General features: G+C 53.1%; 1 protein-coding gene across 1 annotated transcript in view; it reads right to left on the bottom strand.

Moving 5' to 3' along the window:
- Nucleotides 1–2,018: 2,018 nt before the first annotated feature.
- The window catches only part of NOTCH3 (notch receptor 3), a gene marked incomplete at both ends in the record, with an annotated part of 48,047 nt that continues 32,286 nt past the window's right edge, over nucleotides 2,019–17,779 (bottom strand). The window contains 8 exons of the mRNA XM_080715704.1: nucleotides 2,019–3,068; nucleotides 5,770–5,867; nucleotides 9,039–9,186; nucleotides 10,266–10,570; nucleotides 12,086–12,248; nucleotides 14,495–14,579; nucleotides 15,509–15,728; nucleotides 16,328–16,482. Of these exons, the coding sequence (XP_080571830.1) occupies nucleotides 2,019–3,068; nucleotides 5,770–5,867; nucleotides 9,039–9,186; nucleotides 10,266–10,570; nucleotides 12,086–12,248; nucleotides 14,495–14,579; nucleotides 15,509–15,728; nucleotides 16,328–16,482 (2,224 nt within the window). The remainder of the gene's footprint in view (nucleotides 3,069–5,769; nucleotides 5,868–9,038; nucleotides 9,187–10,265; nucleotides 10,571–12,085; nucleotides 12,249–14,494; nucleotides 14,580–15,508; nucleotides 15,729–16,327; nucleotides 16,483–17,779) is intronic.

Here is a 17,779-nt window from a genome sequence, read left to right as displayed (position 1 = left end):
GAGTTGGAGGTTACCCTAGACAGTGTGGTCGTGTTAGAGAAGGACCTCTCCGTTCCCTTTACACAACTATAGGGCAGCCTGGCCACCCTCGGAGAACTTGGACACCAATTATTTGGATTTTTAACAGCCGTGAACCCAAGTCTGGAAAAGGCTAAAAGCCGGAACCGCTTGTCCAAGGAAGGGGAAGCTTACCACAGTGTAGTGTTATCAGCCAGTGAAACCAAAATGCTGAGAGGCTGCAGAGCCAGGAGGGCACACTGTGGAGCTGTTGGGTGGAATCTGGGCTGGATGAGGTTTAAGATGGCCTTCTGGGCTTGGCAGGGCGGTAAGATGGCCGCCACCGGCTCTGAGCATGTGTCAGGAAAGCTGGCCACGGGGACTGGGAAGATGGCCGTGGGCTCTCTGGAAGAGAGCCCATGGGCGGGGGAAGATGGCGGCCGGCTCTCAGCAGAGCCCAGGCCGGAGAGATGGCCACCGGCTCTCCCGGAGAGCGCGGGGCTGGAGGCTGCGGAAGAAGGCTTCCTTCCGGGCAGGCACGGGCGGCAGCGGTCCTGGAGCGGCGGGTGGGGTGGGAGTGGTCCGAGCACCCCAGTGGATCCAGGCGGTTTCTGCCAAACCCGCCCAGAGAACGCCGTGGCAGTTTGAAATTTAAAAAAAATTAAAAATTAAAATAAAATAAAGTCTCGGGTTTTTGCACCAGGTGTTAGGTTTTTAGGCGCAATAAAAAAGGCGAGAGAGACCGATGCGCCAAGAAAAAGAATTTTAATGCGGTCTCCTCTCAGGGATAGGAGCTGGACCGCTCCTGAAGACCTCTGAGCTCCTCCGACGCTGGAAGGGAAATGCCTTTCCTTTTACAGTTTACGGCCCCTGGACACTGCGCCCCTCTCGCGATATCACCCAGCAGAGTCTCCTCCTTTTCTAAGGTCTGTCAGGGAGCTCCCCAGGGGAGACAGCAGCCCAGCCACCACACTCCCCACCTCGCCCAGACACAGACCAATGACACCGATGTTAACTATTCCTTTATTAGGTGATGAGGGAGACAGGGCTGTACAATGCTGGGCCTGGGAATTCAGCTACACAGGGACGGTGATCAGAAGCCATATTACAAAAATAGTCTAAAAATACTTCTATTCTGCCATGAGGGTGGGCCAGGGGAATGGCAGGAGGAGGGCAAGCCACACCGGCAGCTCCTCCCCAGCCAGTAAGGAGACAAAGTAGAATGCATACATGTTCCCCGGCCCCCATTTCCCACCGGCTGCCCCCCCATCACCAAGGGATGCGGCCCAAACTCTGGGAGGGTGGGAGACCTGGAGGGGGCTCTCAGGCCAGAAGGGATACAAGACAAGTCTCATCTGGAATGCAGTGAAGTGAGGGGGGGATGGGGAGGAGGCTCCCAAGTCTCCCCTGACCACGGGCCCCACAGGATGCGCCCAAGGGTTCCTACTTGGTACACACCAGGGCTGTGTACTCAGTACACAGGACCCCGGTCATGTCTGCATACTCGGTACACAGGATCCAGCTCGGCCGAATGGGCCCACAGACTCAGCCCCACGGGGGCACTGGGGGATTGCAGGAGAGGGAAGGGAGTGTCTCCATATATATATTTTGTAAAAAATAACAATAATAATAATAAGTTTGTTTAAATGACTTTGTTTCTATACAAAATGTAAAAAAAAATAAAAGAAAGAAAAATAATAATATTCAGAGTGTGAGAAAATAAAGCAAGGAAGGGAGGAGAGAGAGAGAGAGAGAGAGAGAGAGAGAGAGAGAGAGAGAGAGTGTGTGTGTGTGTCCTGGGGCAAGAGGGCATCCCGGCCCGGCCCTGGCCCCACCCATTATAAATAAAGGAAGACTGAGGCCCTGGGCTGGCGACCCACGGTTACACTGCTCGCCAGGACTGCAGGAGGGTGGGTAGAGAAAGAAGAGAATTAATAAAACTAAAAAACAGGAGAGAGGAGAGGAGGAGGAGGACGAGGGGTATCTCTTCAGTCCCCCAAGTCCAGGAACCGAAGGGCGCTTCAGGCCAACACCTGCCTCTTAGGAGTGGCCTCTGGCTGGGGCCCCAGCTGGGTCTGGGCCTGCGCGAGGGAGCCGGGGACAGACAAGGGGTGTGGCTGGGTGGGCAGCGTCCCCACAGCGGCAGCCCCGGTGGCCGTGGCTGGGCTGGGGGTGGAGTCGGACCAGTCTGACAGGGAGGGAGGGGACGGACTGGCCCAGTGCTCAGGGGACTCCGGGGAGGGTGTCAGATAGGGGTGCTCACTGGGGACCCGCAGGAAGCGGGCCTTGGTGGGGCTGCTGTGGGCCCCTGCTGTCGGGTATTCCTCTCCGTGTCCTGGGGCTGCCAGGTAGGGTGGGGGCCGCTCCTGGGGAGAAAGAGGGGTCCCAGGGTTGAGAAGCTGGGGTCCGGGTGCCAGGGGCAGCAGGAATGAGGGCCCCGGGGGAGCCGGCGGGGGCAGACGGGACCAGTCGAGGGGGACAGCCACGGGGTTCAGCAGGCCCAGACTGAGAACGCAGCCTCCGGGGGCCTGGCGCCCCAGAGGGCCCACCCGGCCAGCACCGCCGAGCTGCGCCAGGGACACGGCGGTGGCTGTGGCTGCAGCATAGGGGCCCTCCAAGGGGAAGCCTCCAGGGGAAGCAGGGGGGCCCCCAAAGGTGCGCGGAGAGTCCAGCGAGTCCACAGGTGACAGTGTGACCGAGCTGTCGGCCAGAGGGCCGGGGCAGGCCAGGGTCAGCTTCTTGCCACGGCCCCGGGCCCCCTGCGGCCCCAACCCGGCCTTCCCGGGGGGCCTCCTGCTCTTCTTGGCCCCCGATTGTGTTGCCTTGAGGCCGGGGAGGAAGGCCCCGGGTTGGCAGAGCAGGGGACCCAAGCCATGGGGGCCGGGCGGGCTGCGGGGCCCACTGGGCTGGTCCAGGAGCCGCACGATGTCCTGGTGCAGACGCTCCTGGGCCACGTCTCGTGGCAGCCTGTCCAGGTGGTCTGTGATCTCCCGGTTGGCAAAGTGATCCAGCAGCAGCTTGGCGGCCTCAAAGCTGCCCTCTCGGGCGGCCAGGAACAGCGGGGTCTCCTCCTGGGATGGGCAAAGGAGGAGCAGAACCTGAGATCAAGCCAGTGGGTACCCTGGCTAACCTCAGCAAGGTCCCAGGTCTGATAGCTGGATTTCTAGTCCCGGCTCCGCTAGGGAATTTGGGGACATTCTTTCCTTTTTGGTGGCGCTGGGGATGGAACCCAGGGCATTTCTTCAAGCTACAGCCCCAGTCCTATTTTATTTTTTATTTAGAAACAGAGTCTCGAGCCGGGTCTGGTAGCACATGCTTGTCATCCCAGCATCTGGGAGGCTGAGACAGGAGGATCACGGTTCAAGGATGGCCTCGGCTACTACTTAGTGAGACCCTTTGCAACTCAGTGAGACCCTATTTCAAAATAAAGAATAAAAAATAGGGCTGGGACCTGGGCGTGGTGGCGCGCGCTTGTCATCCCAGCATTTGGGAGGCTAGACAGGAGGATCCGGGTTCACAGACAGACTCAGCTACTTAGTGAGGCCCTCTGCAACTCAGTGAGACCCGGTTTCAAAATAAAAAATAGGTCTGGGGATATAGCTCAAGGTAGAATGGGTTCCATCCCCAGATTGGCCAAAAAAAAAAGTAAGAAAGAAAGAAAGAAAGAAAGAAAGAAAGAAAGAAAGAAAAGAAAGAAAAGAAACAGGGTCTCACTTAGTTGCAGAGGGCCTCATTAAGTAGCTGAGGCTGGCCATATACCTGCTATCCTCCTGCCTCAGCCTCCCAAGTACTAGGATGACAAGTATGCACCACTGCTGAGACCGCGCCTACTTCCTCTCGGCATCTGCGTGTGAGACAATTCCCCACGGAGTCAAATTGGCGATTAGCCCCGAGAGAGGGCGTCGTCTCTGGCCAAAAACTCCCCCACTTTTAGATATTCTTTCATAACTATTATTCTTTTGGTAATGATTCTTTTAACTCTCCACACGGTGGTGTAAGATCAGGACTGTGAGAGAAACTGAGTCCGTGTAAAATAAAGTTTCTGGTAATTTGTCTAAGCCTCTAAACATCCTCGGCTTTGTTCAAATGGTAATAAAATCTAGTTAGAATTTAGATGCAGTGGCAGCATTCCATTCAGTAATTACAAACACAGATTTCCCCTCAATCTCTGACCTTCAGCCTAATCACTAACTTACAAAAAAAAGGCCCTAGAGGGGGAGGCGACCCGATGCCTCTATTTACCTCTCTTTGTGATCCTGCCCAGATACAGGAAGACAAACGTTGGGTGTGACATCAAAGCAACCTAGTTTATGAGCAACTGATACTGCCCAATACAATGGAGCTGAAGGCTAGGAAGATTCTTGACCTTTACACCCAGTATGAGCCCTGCCCGAGATGGGGGAGGCACCACGTGGCTAAGGAAAGGATATTGCAAAGGATCTGGGACAGGAATATGGATTATTTATAAGGTGAATAGGTTTCTAATAGGCCTATCGTTCGAGGAAAAGTGTTCTGCAGCTAAGGAAGTATATCTAACAACTAAATCTAAAAACTACATGGTATTTTTGGTGTTTGTCTGCCAAACTGTGTTGTGAGTTTGCTTAAGCTTTCAGATTTTAGAAGGCAAGGTGAGCGAGACCTGGGAGAACTTTATCACATCCACCTGAATCGCCACATCCCCCCATGCCTGCCATATGGACTGAGCCCTAAAGATGGAAAGTTCCAAAAAAGTTAAAGAAGATTCCCTGAGAGGCCTCCAAGCCCTGGGCGTGCCCCTTTGGAACTGCCTGTCTGCAAGATCCGGGAGAAGATCTGGAGCTAATCTCTTGAAAGCCAAAGCCGGACTAGTTTTTTTTTTTTTTAACTTTGTTTACATGTTATTCACTATTGTTTTACAGTGATTGCATTCACCTCTTTTTCTCTTATTATTAACTTTACTGGTGAAGGGTATAAATTTTTCTGGGTTCTTGTAATAAAGTGTCATTAGCTCAAGAAGCTCTTGTCCATGTCAGATTCTTTCCAGAAGCGCCGTAAATAGGAACTTAAAGAAATTTATTTCCTAGAAGGGAAAGAATCGCTACAGATAAGCGGCTGCAGTACGGCACCCTATCCTCCCCCATCTTTTCTGAGATTGATTCGATCGCGAGTGGGATCACCCCAATCTCGACTGAGCCGGTTTGCGGCACACCACCATCCCAGCTTTGTGTGTGTGTGTGTGTGTGTGTGTGTGTGTGTGTGTGTGTGCATGGTACTGGGGATTGAACCCAGGGTGTTCTACCTCTGAGCTGTAGCCCCAGCCTGATTTTAATTTTTATTTTGAAACAAGGTCTCACTAAGTTTCAAATGGCCTCACTCAGTAGCTGAGGCTGGCTGCAAACCTGTGATCCTCCTGTCTCAACCTCCCAAGTACTGAGATTACAGGCGTGCACCACCATGCCTGGCTTCACGGGAAGATTTTTAAACAAAGTGTACCTTTTATTGAGGATTCCCTAAACACTTTGCAAACATCCACTGAGTCCTTGAATCCTCCAGACAGTCAATGAGGAGACTACCGCTGCTTCCCAACTTTACTGACTGGGACAGCAAGGTGCAGAGAAATCAAGAAAATGTGCCCAAGGTAACAGAGCAATCGCCGCAGGCTTCTCCCTCTGATCCACACTGCAGTCTTCTAGCCGCGAATCCCGCCCCTGCGAGGTGGCTGCAGGCGGGGTGAATGTCCCCACCAGCTACATCCCGCCCCACTCTCTGCATCACGAGAGACTCAGGGCTCACCTTGCTGTCCTGCATGTCCTTGTTGGCTCCATTTTTGAGCAGAGTCAAAGTGGCCTCCACGTTGTTCACAGCTGCAGCCCAGTGTAAGGCTGATTTCCCTGGAGGGGAGACAGAGTTCAGGGTCAGGCTCTTGTCCCAGGTCCCCGTCACAAGGGGGCAGAGAGTAGCTAGACTATGACCTGAGGGAGACAGGCTTGTCTTCAGTGTCTGCACACCTAGATTGGGTCCACGTGTGTGCAGATGGATAGAATCACTACTCTGACCGAGGTGTACATCCCGCGTGTTTGCTCACAAACCTGCACGGCTCTCCATACGCAGTGGGTGCTGCGCACACCTCACTCGGTTACACCTAGAGCCACGCAGTCCAATGCAATAGCTATCAGCTACCTTCAGATTCTAACTTATTAAAATTAAATAGAGCCGGGCGTGGTGGCGCACACTTGTAATCCCAGCATTCGGGAGGCTGAGACCTGGAGGATCGCGGTTCGCGGACAGCCTCAGCTGCTTAGCGAGGCCCTCCGCAACTCAGTGAGATCCGGTTTCAAAATAAAGAATAAAAAATAGGGCAGGGGGTGTAGCTCGGAGGTCAAATGCCCCTGGGTTCCATCCCCAGACCCGCAAAAAATAAATAAATAAATAATTAATTAATTAATTAATTAAATAGAGTAGGTGCTGAGACCATTTAATGAAAACAAGTCTTCTCAACTCATCGTGGGTGCTATGACAACTAGATCTCTACAGGCAGAAGAATGAAGTTTTTTGTTTTTTGTTTTTTGTTTTGGTGGTACTGGGAATGGAACCCAGGGGCCTTCTACCTCCAGGCTACACTTCCAGACCTACCTATTTTATTTTTTATTTGGAAACAGGGTCTCTTAAACCAGCTGAGGCTGGCTTCGAAACTGTGTGATCCTCCTGTCTCAGCCTCCCAAGCGCCGGGATTACAAGCGTGCGCCACCACGCCCGGCTAGAAGAATGAAGTTTGACCCCTACCTCACACCATGCGCAAAGCTGACTCAAAAGCAATCAGAGATGTAAGAGCTAGTACTATAGAACCTTGAAATCAACCTTCATGGCCTGGAACTAAGCCAAGCATTCTTTGATATGACACTAACTGCACAAATGACAATCAACAACAAAATAAAATATGCATCATCAAGATTGAAAATGGCGCGTTTCCAAGGAGACCATCAGGAAAATAAGCCCGGTGTGCTGGGCATAGTGGTGTTCACCTGTATACTTAGGAGGGTAAAACGGGAGGGTGGCAGGTTTTAGGCCAGCCTCAGAAACTTAGTGAGGCCCTCAGCGACTTACAAGACGTTGGTTTATTATTGTTTGCCTTGTTTTGTTTTTGTGGTACCAATGATTGAGCTCAGGGGCATTCTACCTCCAAGCTACATCCCCAGTCCTATTTTTTTTATTCTTTATTTTACTTTGTGGTACTGAAGACTGAACCAAGGGACATCCTAACCTCTGAACTATACCCTCAGCCCTATATTTTTTTTTCTTTATTTTGAAACAGGGTCTCACTAAATTGCAGAGGGCCTAAGTAGCTGAGGCTGGCTAAGAACCTGCGATCTTCCTGTCTCAGCCTCCCAAGTACTGGGATTATAAGCGTGTACTACCATGCCTGGCTGCAAGATCCTGTTTAGTTTTGTTTTGTTCTTTTTTGTGGTACTGGGGATGGAACTCAGGGGTATTTTGCCTCTGAGCTACACCCCTAGCCCTATTTTTTATTCTTTATTTTGAAACAGGGTTTCACTGAGTTGCAAAGGGCCTCACTAAGTAGCTGAGGCTGGCCGCGAACTGCCATCCTCCAGTCTCAGCCTCCCAAATACTGGGACCACAATCGTGTGCCACCACGCCCGGCTTGCAAGACCCTGTTTTAAAATAAAAAATCAAGCCGGGCATGGTGGCGCACGCTTGTCATCCCCGCACTTGGGAGGCAGAGACAGGAGGATCGTGCAGGTTCGAAGCCAGTCGCGCGCTGGCTTAGGAGACCCTGTTTCCAAATAAAAATGTAAAAATAGGTCTGGGAGTGTAGCCCAGAGGTAGAAGGGCTTCCAGTAACCCCAGTACCACAAATAAATAAATAAATAAATAAATAAATAAATAAATAAATAAATAAAATAAAATAAAAAACCAAGCTGGGCATGGTGGTGCATGCTTGCAATCCTAGCATTTGGGTGGCTGAGACAGGAAGATAACAATTCATGGACAGCCTCAACTACTTAGTGAGGCCCTTTGCAACTCAGTGAGATCCTGTTTCAAAATAAAGAATAACGCTGGGTGTGGTGGCGCACGCTTGTAATCCCCGCGCTTGGGAGGTGGAGACAGGAGGATCACGCAGGTTCGAAGCCAGCCTCACTGGCTTAAGAGACCCTGTTTCCAAATAAAAAAGTATAAAAATAGGTACTGGGAGTTTAGCCCGGAGGTAGAAGGATTTCTGGGAACCCCAGTACCACCAAAAAATAAATAAATAAAAATAAAAAATAAAGAATAAAAAATAGGTCTGGGAGTGGAGCTCAGAGGTAGAATGCTCCTGGGTCCCATCCCCAGGACCGCAAAAAAAAAAAAAAAAAAAAAAAAATTCAAATAGCACTGGGGGTAGAGTTTGGAGGTAGAATGCCCCTGGGCTCAATTCCCAGTAACACAAAAAATATAATATATATATATATATATATATATATATATATATATATACAGCTTTATTAAGTCATAATTCTTATATGTACACATATAGAGAGATAGGTTTTTTGTTTGTTTTGTGGTGCTGGGCGTTGAACTCAGGGGCATTCTACCTCCGAGCTACACCCTCAGCCCCATCTTATTTCTTAACTGGAAACAAGGTCTCACTAGGTTGCTGAGAGCCTCACTAAATTGCTGAGGCTGGCTTCGAACCTGCAATCCTCCTGTCTCAGCCTCCCAAGTGCTGGGATCACAAGCATGAACCACCATGCCAAGCTTATTTCTTATTTTGAAGCAGGGTCTCAGTAAGTTGTAGAGGGCCTAAGTTGCTGAGGCTGGCTACAAATCTGGAATGTACCGGGTCTCTGCCTCCCAAGTCCTGGGATCTTGGCGTGCACTGGTGCGCCTGGCACACCTTTCTTTTAATCCCTGAGGCATCCAATGGATAAGCCCTGCACTCAGGCGGGAGCCTGGCTGTGCGTACGAGAGCTTCGGCAACATGGGCGTGAATTCACAGGGACAGGCCAGTCAGGACCAGGGACGCCCTCGCAGTCCCCCCTCCCCGCACACCCTCGGCCGCCTACCGAGCTCATCCACGGCGTTGACGTCCGCGTGGCTGGCAATGAGCTCTTCCACCATGCCCTCCACAGCCAGGCGGGCCGCCAGGATCAGAGCGGTCGAGCCATCTGCCATGCGCGCGTCCAAGTCTGTGGAGCGGTTCCGGATGAGTATCTGGGAATGGGAAGACACAGAATGGAACTGTGGCAGGAACGGAGGGACTAGAAGCACCCCAACCTGAGGCCCCCAAGGCCCCCAGGCCCAGCCCTAGAATCCATGAGCTACAGACACTCCAGGAATAGACCCATGGGCCTCAAATTCCAGGCTACATCCCTCAGACCTTTTTTTTTTTTTTTGGGGGGGGGTACTGGGGATGGAACCCTCTACCTCCGGGCTACACTCCCAGACCTATTTTTTATATTTTATTTGGAAAAAGGGTCTCTTAAGCCAGCGAGGCTGGCTTCAAACCTGCGCGATCCTCCTGTCTCCGCCTCCCAAGAACGGGGATTACAAGCGTGCGCCACCATGCCCGGCATCCTATTTTATTTTTTATTTGGAAACAAGGTTTTGCTAAGTTGCTGACAGCCTCGCTAGGTCGCCAAGGCTGGCTTTGAACCTGCAAGCCTTCCTTCCAAGTACTGGGATTACAAGCATTACAGTTATAATGGGATTCTATCCCCCCCCAAAAAAATCATAAATTGAAAATATCCTAAACCCAAAATTGGTAGAGCACAGTGGAAGTGGTAGCACCCGCCTGTAATCCCAGTACTTAGGAGGTTGAGGTGGGACAATCACAAGCTCCAGGACAGCCCCAGCGATGTAGCAAGATTAACAGCAATTTACTGAGATGCTATTTCAAAATAAAAAACATAAAGCCAAGCATGGTCATGCACGCCTGTCTTCCCAGTACTTGGAAGGCTGAGACAGGAGGATCTGGGTTCATGGCCAGCCTCAACTACTTAGTGAGGCCCTCCACAATTTAGTGAGACCTATTTCAAAATAAAGAATTAAAAAATAAGGCTGGAGTTGTACTTCAGAGGGAGAATGTTCCTGGGTTCAATCGCCAGTATTGCAAAAGTTAATTAATTAACTAATTAATTAAAACAAAAAGTAAAAAGGCTGGGGTATACGGCTCAGAGGTAGAACACCCTTGGGTTCAATCCCCAGCAACACACACACAGAAGCAGGGCTCAAATCCAGGTGCCTCTAAGGCCCGCCTCAGCTCCAGCAGGCAAAGCAGTGGACTGTCTCACCTGGAAGACGCCCTGGGCATCAGCAGTGACTGCCGTGTGCAGAGGGGTGCGCCCAGAGTGGTCCTGTGCATTGGTGTCCGCCCCGGCATCCAACAGCCGCTTGGCAGCATCGGCCCTGGCGTATCGGGCAGCCAGGTGCAGGGCGGTCTCCCCCGTGCGGTCAGTCCGAGCCCCAAGCTGGGCCCCCTGGCAGATCAGGTCCGAGATGATGCTGGCGGACGTGTCGTCGGCCTCGTCCTCCTCAGTCGGCACAGGCTCCAGGGTCCCCCCGCAAAACGAGGCCAGCATGAGCGGGGTGAAGCCATCTGCAGGGACCGGGGGTGTGTCACAAAGGCTCGGGGGTCTTTACAAGGGATACTCCCAAGAGCACTGCATAAGGAGCAAGCGGACATAAAGAGGGACAGGGGGAAATGGCCAACCCTCAGGGCTGCAGACCACACCCGGATTGCAATGCAGGTAGGCATAAAAAGATGATCACAGAACAGCCCCAAGGAGCAGGGCTGGGTGGTGCACTCCTGAGGCCCCAGCACCTGGGAGGGAGGGAGGGAGGGAGAGAGAGAGACAGAAGAGAGAGGAGAGAGAGAGGAAAGGAGAGGAGAGAAAGGGAGGAGATGAGAAGAGAGAGGAGAGAAAGAGGGAGGAGAGAAAAGAGAGAGAGGAGAGAGGAGAGGAGAGGAGAGAAAGAGGGAGGAGAAAGAGGAGGGCAGAGAGAGAAAGAGGGAGGAGAGAGAGGAGAGAAAGAGAGGAGAGAAAGGGAGGGGAGAGAGAGAGAGAGAGAGAGAGAGAGAGAGAGAGAGAGAGAGAGAGAGAGAGGAGAGAGAGGAGAGAGACTGCCATTGGAGCAAAGATGGAACAGACGGGGGAGGAATACGCTTAAACACGGCAGAGAGGGACCAGGGAAGGTGAATACACATCAGTCTTCTGCCACCAGAAGAGCATTTGCCCTGGTTTTCCTTGGGAACCCTTCACTCTATTCTCCAGTCTCAAGCCCTGATGAAAGGCCAACCTCTTTCCTGGCTCAAACAATCCTGTGGGCTAGGACCGGTCAATCTGCATATTCCAGCCCCCTCGCCACACTGATTGGCTCCAGGGTGGGCTAGTCCATCCAACCAGAAGGTATTCTGAGATTTTTGCTAGACCAAGAAGGGAAGATAAGACAAGCGGGCGTGGTGGTGCATTTGTAATCTCAGCATTCTGGAGGCTGAGACAGGAGGATGGGGGTTCGAGGACAGCCTCAGCAACTTAGGCCCTCTGCAACTCAGTGAGACACTGTTGCAAAATAAAGAATAAGCCGAGCCAGGCATGGTGGCATGATGGCCCTGTTTCAAAAATAAAGAATTAAAAAATAGGGCAGAGAGTGTAGCTCGGAGGTCAAATGCTCCTGGGTTCCATTCCCAGTACCACAAAAGAAAAAAAGAAAAAACAAGGAGGAGGAGGAGAACGAGGAGAAGGAGGAGGAAGAGGAGGAGGAGAGGAGGAGGAGGAGGAGGAAGAGGAGGAGGAGGAGGAGGAAGAGGAGGAAGAGGAGGAAGAGGAGGAGGGGAGGAGGAGGAGGAGAAGGAAGAGGAGGAGGAAGAGGAGGAGGAAGAGGAGAATATCAAGTTCAGGATCCAAAAAATCGATAACTGTCTGCAGTTACACATCAGTAAATGCTTTCTTTTACTTAAACTAGTTTGAGTTGAGGTTTTATCATTTGCAACCAAGAGTCTCAATTAATATACATGCCCACAGAAGTGCGGACATTCCCCAGAACAGACTCAGATAGATGTCACTTCTCACAAACAGGACAAGAGAAAAGCCCCCTTCGGGAGGTGCCTGACCTGGGCCACGCACGTTGACATCCATCCCATCGGCATCCGCGTCCCCCTGCGGTGGTGTCAGCGCCATGGCCGGTGCCACTCGGATGTCGGCAGCCACCAGATGGTGCTGGGTCCACTGGCGGCAATCCACAGGCTCCTCGGCCCCCAGGCCAGGCTCCTCTACCTGGAGGGACAGGGATCAGGGTTCTCAGGCCTCGCCCTTTGGGGATGGTAGACGCTACCGGGGAAGGGGCTGGACATTCCCACGGGTTCCCACTCAGAGAGATGCTCACAGGGCCCTGGGAAACGGTCCACATCCTCCTTCTCTAACACACAAGGAAATGGAAAAAGGGTGTGCTGGGGCTTAGAGAGCTAAAGAGAGGAAGAAATGGGGCTTCAATCCGGGCTGGAAGGAGGGAGAGGCTGGAACCCAAAGTGGGTGATGTGTAATCAAAGAATATGGAGCCCAGCATTTACCAGCACGCGAGACGTGCACACACTAAACTAGAAACAATTCCACTGCCAGGTATGGTGGCGCACGCTTGTAATCCCAGTACTCGGGAGGCTGAGACAGGAGGATGGCCGTTTCAAAAACAACCTCACCAAATTGTGAGACTCTCATCAACCTACTGAGACCCTGCCACAAAAAAATAAATAAATAAAAGAAATAGAGCTGGGGGTGTAGCTCAGAGGTAGAATGCCCCTGGGTCCAATCCTCAATAGCACAAAAGAAAAAAACAAAAAATTCTGGCAATTCTACTGCCAGCTTAGGTGCCAGCTCCTAGGTGCCAGCTTCGAATTAAATTTAACAAGCTGGGCATAGTGGCACACACCTGTAATCCCACTACTTGAGAGGCTGAGGCAGGAGGATTGCAGATTTGAGGACTGCCTCTGCAAGTAGTGAGACTTTCATTAACCTAGCAAGACCCTGCTTCAAAATTAAAAGAACTGGGGGTAGAGCTTGGAGATAGAATGCCCCTGAGTTCAATCTCCAGTGCTACAAAAAACAATAATAATGATTAACAAAAGAAGTGCAAAAGTTGTTCTCTGGAGACGGGCGTGGTGGCACACACGTGTAATCCCAGTACTTGGAAAGCTAAGACCAGAAGATCACACAAGTTTGAAGCCAGCCTCAGCTACTGAGTGAGGCTCTCAGCAACTTAGTGAGACCCTGTTTCCAATAAAATATAAAAATAAGCCGGGCGTGGTGGTACACGCTTGTAATCCCAGCATTTGGGAGGCTGAGACAGGAGGATCGTGTGGTTCATGGCCAGCCTCAGCTACTTAAAGAGGTCCTTGCAACTCAGTGAGACCCTGTTTCAAAATAAAGAACTTAAAAAATAGGGCTAGGCCGGGCGTGGTGGCGCACACTTGTAATCCCCGCACTTGGGAGGCGGAGACAGGAGGATCGCGCTGGTTCGGAGCCAGCCGTGCTGGCTTAAGAGACCCTGTTTCCAAAAATTTTTTTAAAAAGTATAAAATGGGTCTGGGAGTGTAGCCCGGAGGTAGAAGGGCTTCCAGGAACCCCAGTACCACCAAATAAATAAATAAATAAATAAATAAATAAATAAATAAATAAATAAATAAATGGCTAGGGTGTAGCTTGGAGGTAGAATTCCCTGGGTTCCATTCCCGGTACTACAAAAATTAAATAAAATAAAAATAAAAATAGGTCTGGGAGTGTAACCCAGTACCACACACACACACACACACACACACACACACACACACACAAAATGTTTTTCTCTGGAAGCTACAAATCACTGATAAAAAGAAATATGGGGGTCGAGGATCCAGCCTTTGAGGATTGGTATCATCAGCCTTGGGAAGGACTGAGTCTCTGGGAGAAAAAGAAGGTGGCCGTCCAGTCAGGGAAAAGACCCCTCATCAGGAACCAACCCTGATAGCCTCCAAAACTGTGAGATTAAACCTCTTTACTCTATACATGACCAAGCCTCAGGTATTTTGTTGTTGCAATAGAAAAGAGAGTAGGACACGAGCTGGTGAACACAGAGCCCTGGGGATGGCGCCAGGAGGTGTCATGGCGCTCAGGACCAGCGGGGTACACTTTCAGGCTGGGGGTGCTAGACAAACTCCGAACCACCAGAAAGAAAGCAGAGTTACTATGCGTGAGTCAGGAAATCTCCTCTGGGATGACCCCAGGCTGGTCTGGGAGCAGGAACCTGGTTCAGGGGGACGGGATGGAGTAGGGGAACTTTCCACACACCCGGAGAACCCCTGGGCCCCCGTGGCCAGTCTTCCTCTCTTTGGGGCCACAGAGCCACACACCAAGGAGAAAAGAGGACCCAGAGCTATGGCTGCTGTCTGGATCTGGGGAGGTGGAAAGGGCAGAGGCTCCCCCTGGCCGCTCCCACTGGCCATCGGGGCCCACACCCAGGACCCTGGGGCAGGAGAGGGAAGGGGCAGCACCTTCAGCCTCTTGGCCTCTGGACACTCTGAGTCCACCCAGTCTGTGGCCACTTCCCCCATCAGACTCTCGCCCTTGGCCATGTTCCTGGGGGCAAGAGAAAGGAAAAGTGTGAGGAGGGCCAGGGAGGCAGCAGCCTGGGAGGAGGGCTTGGGGTCACAGGGGCAAGGGCAGGGCTCTGGAGTTGGGACTGGGGTCTCGAGTCAACAGGTGCAGTGGGGGGAGGAAGGTGCAGACCCCAACGAGGGAGTGCAAAACTGCCAAGAGGAGCAAAGGTTCAGGGAACACGGGGGCTATGAGGGCTCACAGACCGTCTTAAGTGGAGTCAGAGAAGCACCAGCAGTGGGGTCAGGGGTCAGTCAGGAGGTCAGGGGTCAGAGACATGGGGTCAGGGGTCAGAGCAATGGGCTTTGGAACAGATGAGAGGCCTGGGCACAGAGCAGGGGCTATAGAGGATGGTGCTGGGGGTCATGGGGGATGAGAGTAGCCTCATAACTAACTGGACAGGCAGTCAGGACTGCAAAGGTTACGTGAGGGATCACGGGTCATGGAGTCACAGGGAAGGGTGAATGCAGACAGGGTTTGGGGTCTTGTGAGAGAGGTCAAGTTGGAGGTGAGGTCCAGAGTTAAAACGGGAATCAAGGACCGGGGGTGTGAACGCTGAGTTGGGTGGGAAGGGGGTCATAGGAGGTCAAAGAGAAGGTAGGTTGGAGGAAGGGGACTGGTATTGGGGACCATAGAGGGCAGGGTCAGGAGGGCTGGGTGGAGTTGGGAAGAACTGGGTCATGGGGTCAGCCATCAGAGTAAAGGTCAGAGGTCAGTTCAGCGTGGGGTCTCCGTAGGATTTGAGTCAGGAAATGGGGACAAAGGAAATGAGGTCAAGGGTCAGGAATCAGGGGTGATCCCCAGGGATCATGAACTAGTCAGCAGTCCAGAGGGGTCCAGATGGGGTCTGCAGTTAAGGTCGGAAGGGGTCACAGTCAGGCCGGAGGACAGGGAGCAGGCAGGGTCCTCACTTCATGCCCAGTGCATCTTGTCCCACGGGCTCCCTGCGGCCTTTGTGACCAGCTGCGTCCTTGTGCAGGGCAAAGCCCTCAGGGAACCAGAGGGTGCTGTGCTCGCGCTTGCGCCGGGCCACCATGACGCCCAGGACCAGGATGACCAGCAGGAAGACAGCACTGGCTGCCAGCAGCGGCAGCAGCGGCACGCTGGGCTCGGGTATCTCCAGAGGCTCCCCTGCGGGAAGGAATCAGGAGGCCCAGCTGCCACCACCGCGCGAGGGTGGGCTGTAACAGTGGGCGGGGCTGCGGGTGTGGGCGGGGCCTCGGGCACTGGGTGGGGCCTCAGTCGTGGGCAGGGCTGCCACCGTGGGTGGGGCATCAACCACTAAGTCTGCCACCTTGGCTGGGCTCCAGATACAGGGAGAGACTGTGAGTGTGGGCGTGGCTCCAGCCATGGGGCGGGGCGAGTGCAGGCAGGGCCTCAACCACAGAATGAGGCTGCCGTGATGGCTGGGCTCCAGATAGGGGGAGGAGCTAAAACCATGGGCGTGGCTCCAACCACAGGGCGGGACCTTAGTCACTGGGTGGAGTTTCAGCCATGGAGTGGGGCTACCACTGTGGGCGGGGCTTTAGCCACAGGGCGGGCCTGCCACTGTGGGCGTGGCTTCCATTGCAGGGCGGAGCTAAAACATAGCCTTCATTGCAGCCACCAGGAGGGCTGCAGCTCTGGGAGATGCTTTAGCCATGGGCTCCCACCAGGGGCAGGCCTTCAGCCATAGGCCAAGGAAGCAGTCACTGGGCGGGCGAGGATTCAACCACCTGCCAGGGCCTCACCGCGCACATCCCGCAGCGGGTAGGGAAAGTCCAGGCGCTCCACGGCGGACAGGGCCCCCAGGTAGTCGGCCGCGCTCTGGGCGTCTGGGAAGCAGTGGTCGTTCTCCGGCGACTGCAGACAGAGCCGGTTGTCGATCTCCAGCATGACTACGGAGCTGCGGGGCAAGGGGAGGGAGGGGCCGCGGGTGTCCATGGTCGCGGCCTACCCCAGGCGCCGAGCCCCGTCCTCCCTCCTAGCGCCAGGCTAAGAGCCCTCTCCACCTGCCACATCTCCACCACCCGCCTGCTCCCAGCTCGCTCCCAGCCCCGCGCCAACCTCAAGACAGGTCTTACTGAGTAAACGCACCAGTGCTCCGGAGCCATGACCCCAACGGACCTTGTTTCATGTCAGCGTTTCAGTAACTGCCCTGGCCACCCTGGTGCTGCTGCCTGGGCTTAGACCTGACCTCTGCGCGCTTGATCTCTCTCCGGTTTGGGGGACGATGCCCAGGGCCTGGGGCACGCTATGCCAGGGCTCTGCCGCGGGGCTGCGGCCCTGCCCTTCTCCTTCCTCGGCCAGTCCTCAGGTCTCTCCCCAGGCTTATCGTTTCCTTCTCTCCCCATTTCAGTCCCTCCTCCGGCTTCTGTGATCATCACCATCTCCCTGCTTCTACTTCAGCGCCCAGCTAACTCCAGGGCTTCCCCATCCACACCTTCAGGCCCCTCAGACTCTGCGAGCCCCAAAGCGGCCCCCGTTTTCACCGAGTGTCGTCATCGCTGTCGCTTCTGCCAAGGAAGGGCAACCGACCAAGCCCCCCCATCTCCATCTGCCTCCAACCAGCCCGCCCCCCACCCACCCCTGGATCTCCAAACTCCAGCCCTCCTTTCTGTGGCCACCTTCACCCTCCTCGGGCCCCTGCTCCACCCCAGCAGGGGCCATACTCCCCTTCCTTCCCTATAGCAGGTCACCAGCAGGACAGTTCTACGTTTTTCATTCTGTGTGTGTGTGTGTGTGTGTGTGTGTGTGTGTGTGTGTACATCCGTGCACGCATGAGCACTTGCACACACGAGATACTGAGAATTGAACCCACAGCATTCTATGTGAGCTACAACCCCAGCCCTTTTTATGTCTTATTTTGAAACAAGAGTCTCCCTAAGTTGCCGAGGGTCTCACTAAGTTGCTGAGGTTGGCCTCCATTCTGCAATCCCCCGTCTCAGCTTCCCAAGTACTAGAACGACAGGCTTACGCTTGCCCCAGCTTCCATTTTTATTCTATAAACAAACAAACTAAGCCGGGCTTGGTGGCCCATGCTTGTGATCCCAGCATTTGGGAGATTGAGACAGGAGGATCGCAGTTCACCACCAGCCTCAGCTACTTAGTGAGGCCCTCTGCAACTCAGTGAGACCCTGTTTTTATTTTTTTTATTTTTTTTATTTTTTATTTTTTTTGGTGGTACTGGGGTTCCTGGAAGC

This window comes from Muscardinus avellanarius (genome assembly GCF_963383645.1).
Source record: "Muscardinus avellanarius genome assembly, chromosome: 18".
NCBI lineage: Eukaryota > Metazoa > Chordata > Mammalia > Rodentia > Gliridae > Muscardinus > Muscardinus avellanarius.
Note: the sequence above shows the minus strand (reverse complement) of the source record. Positions and strands in the feature narration are given on the sequence as shown.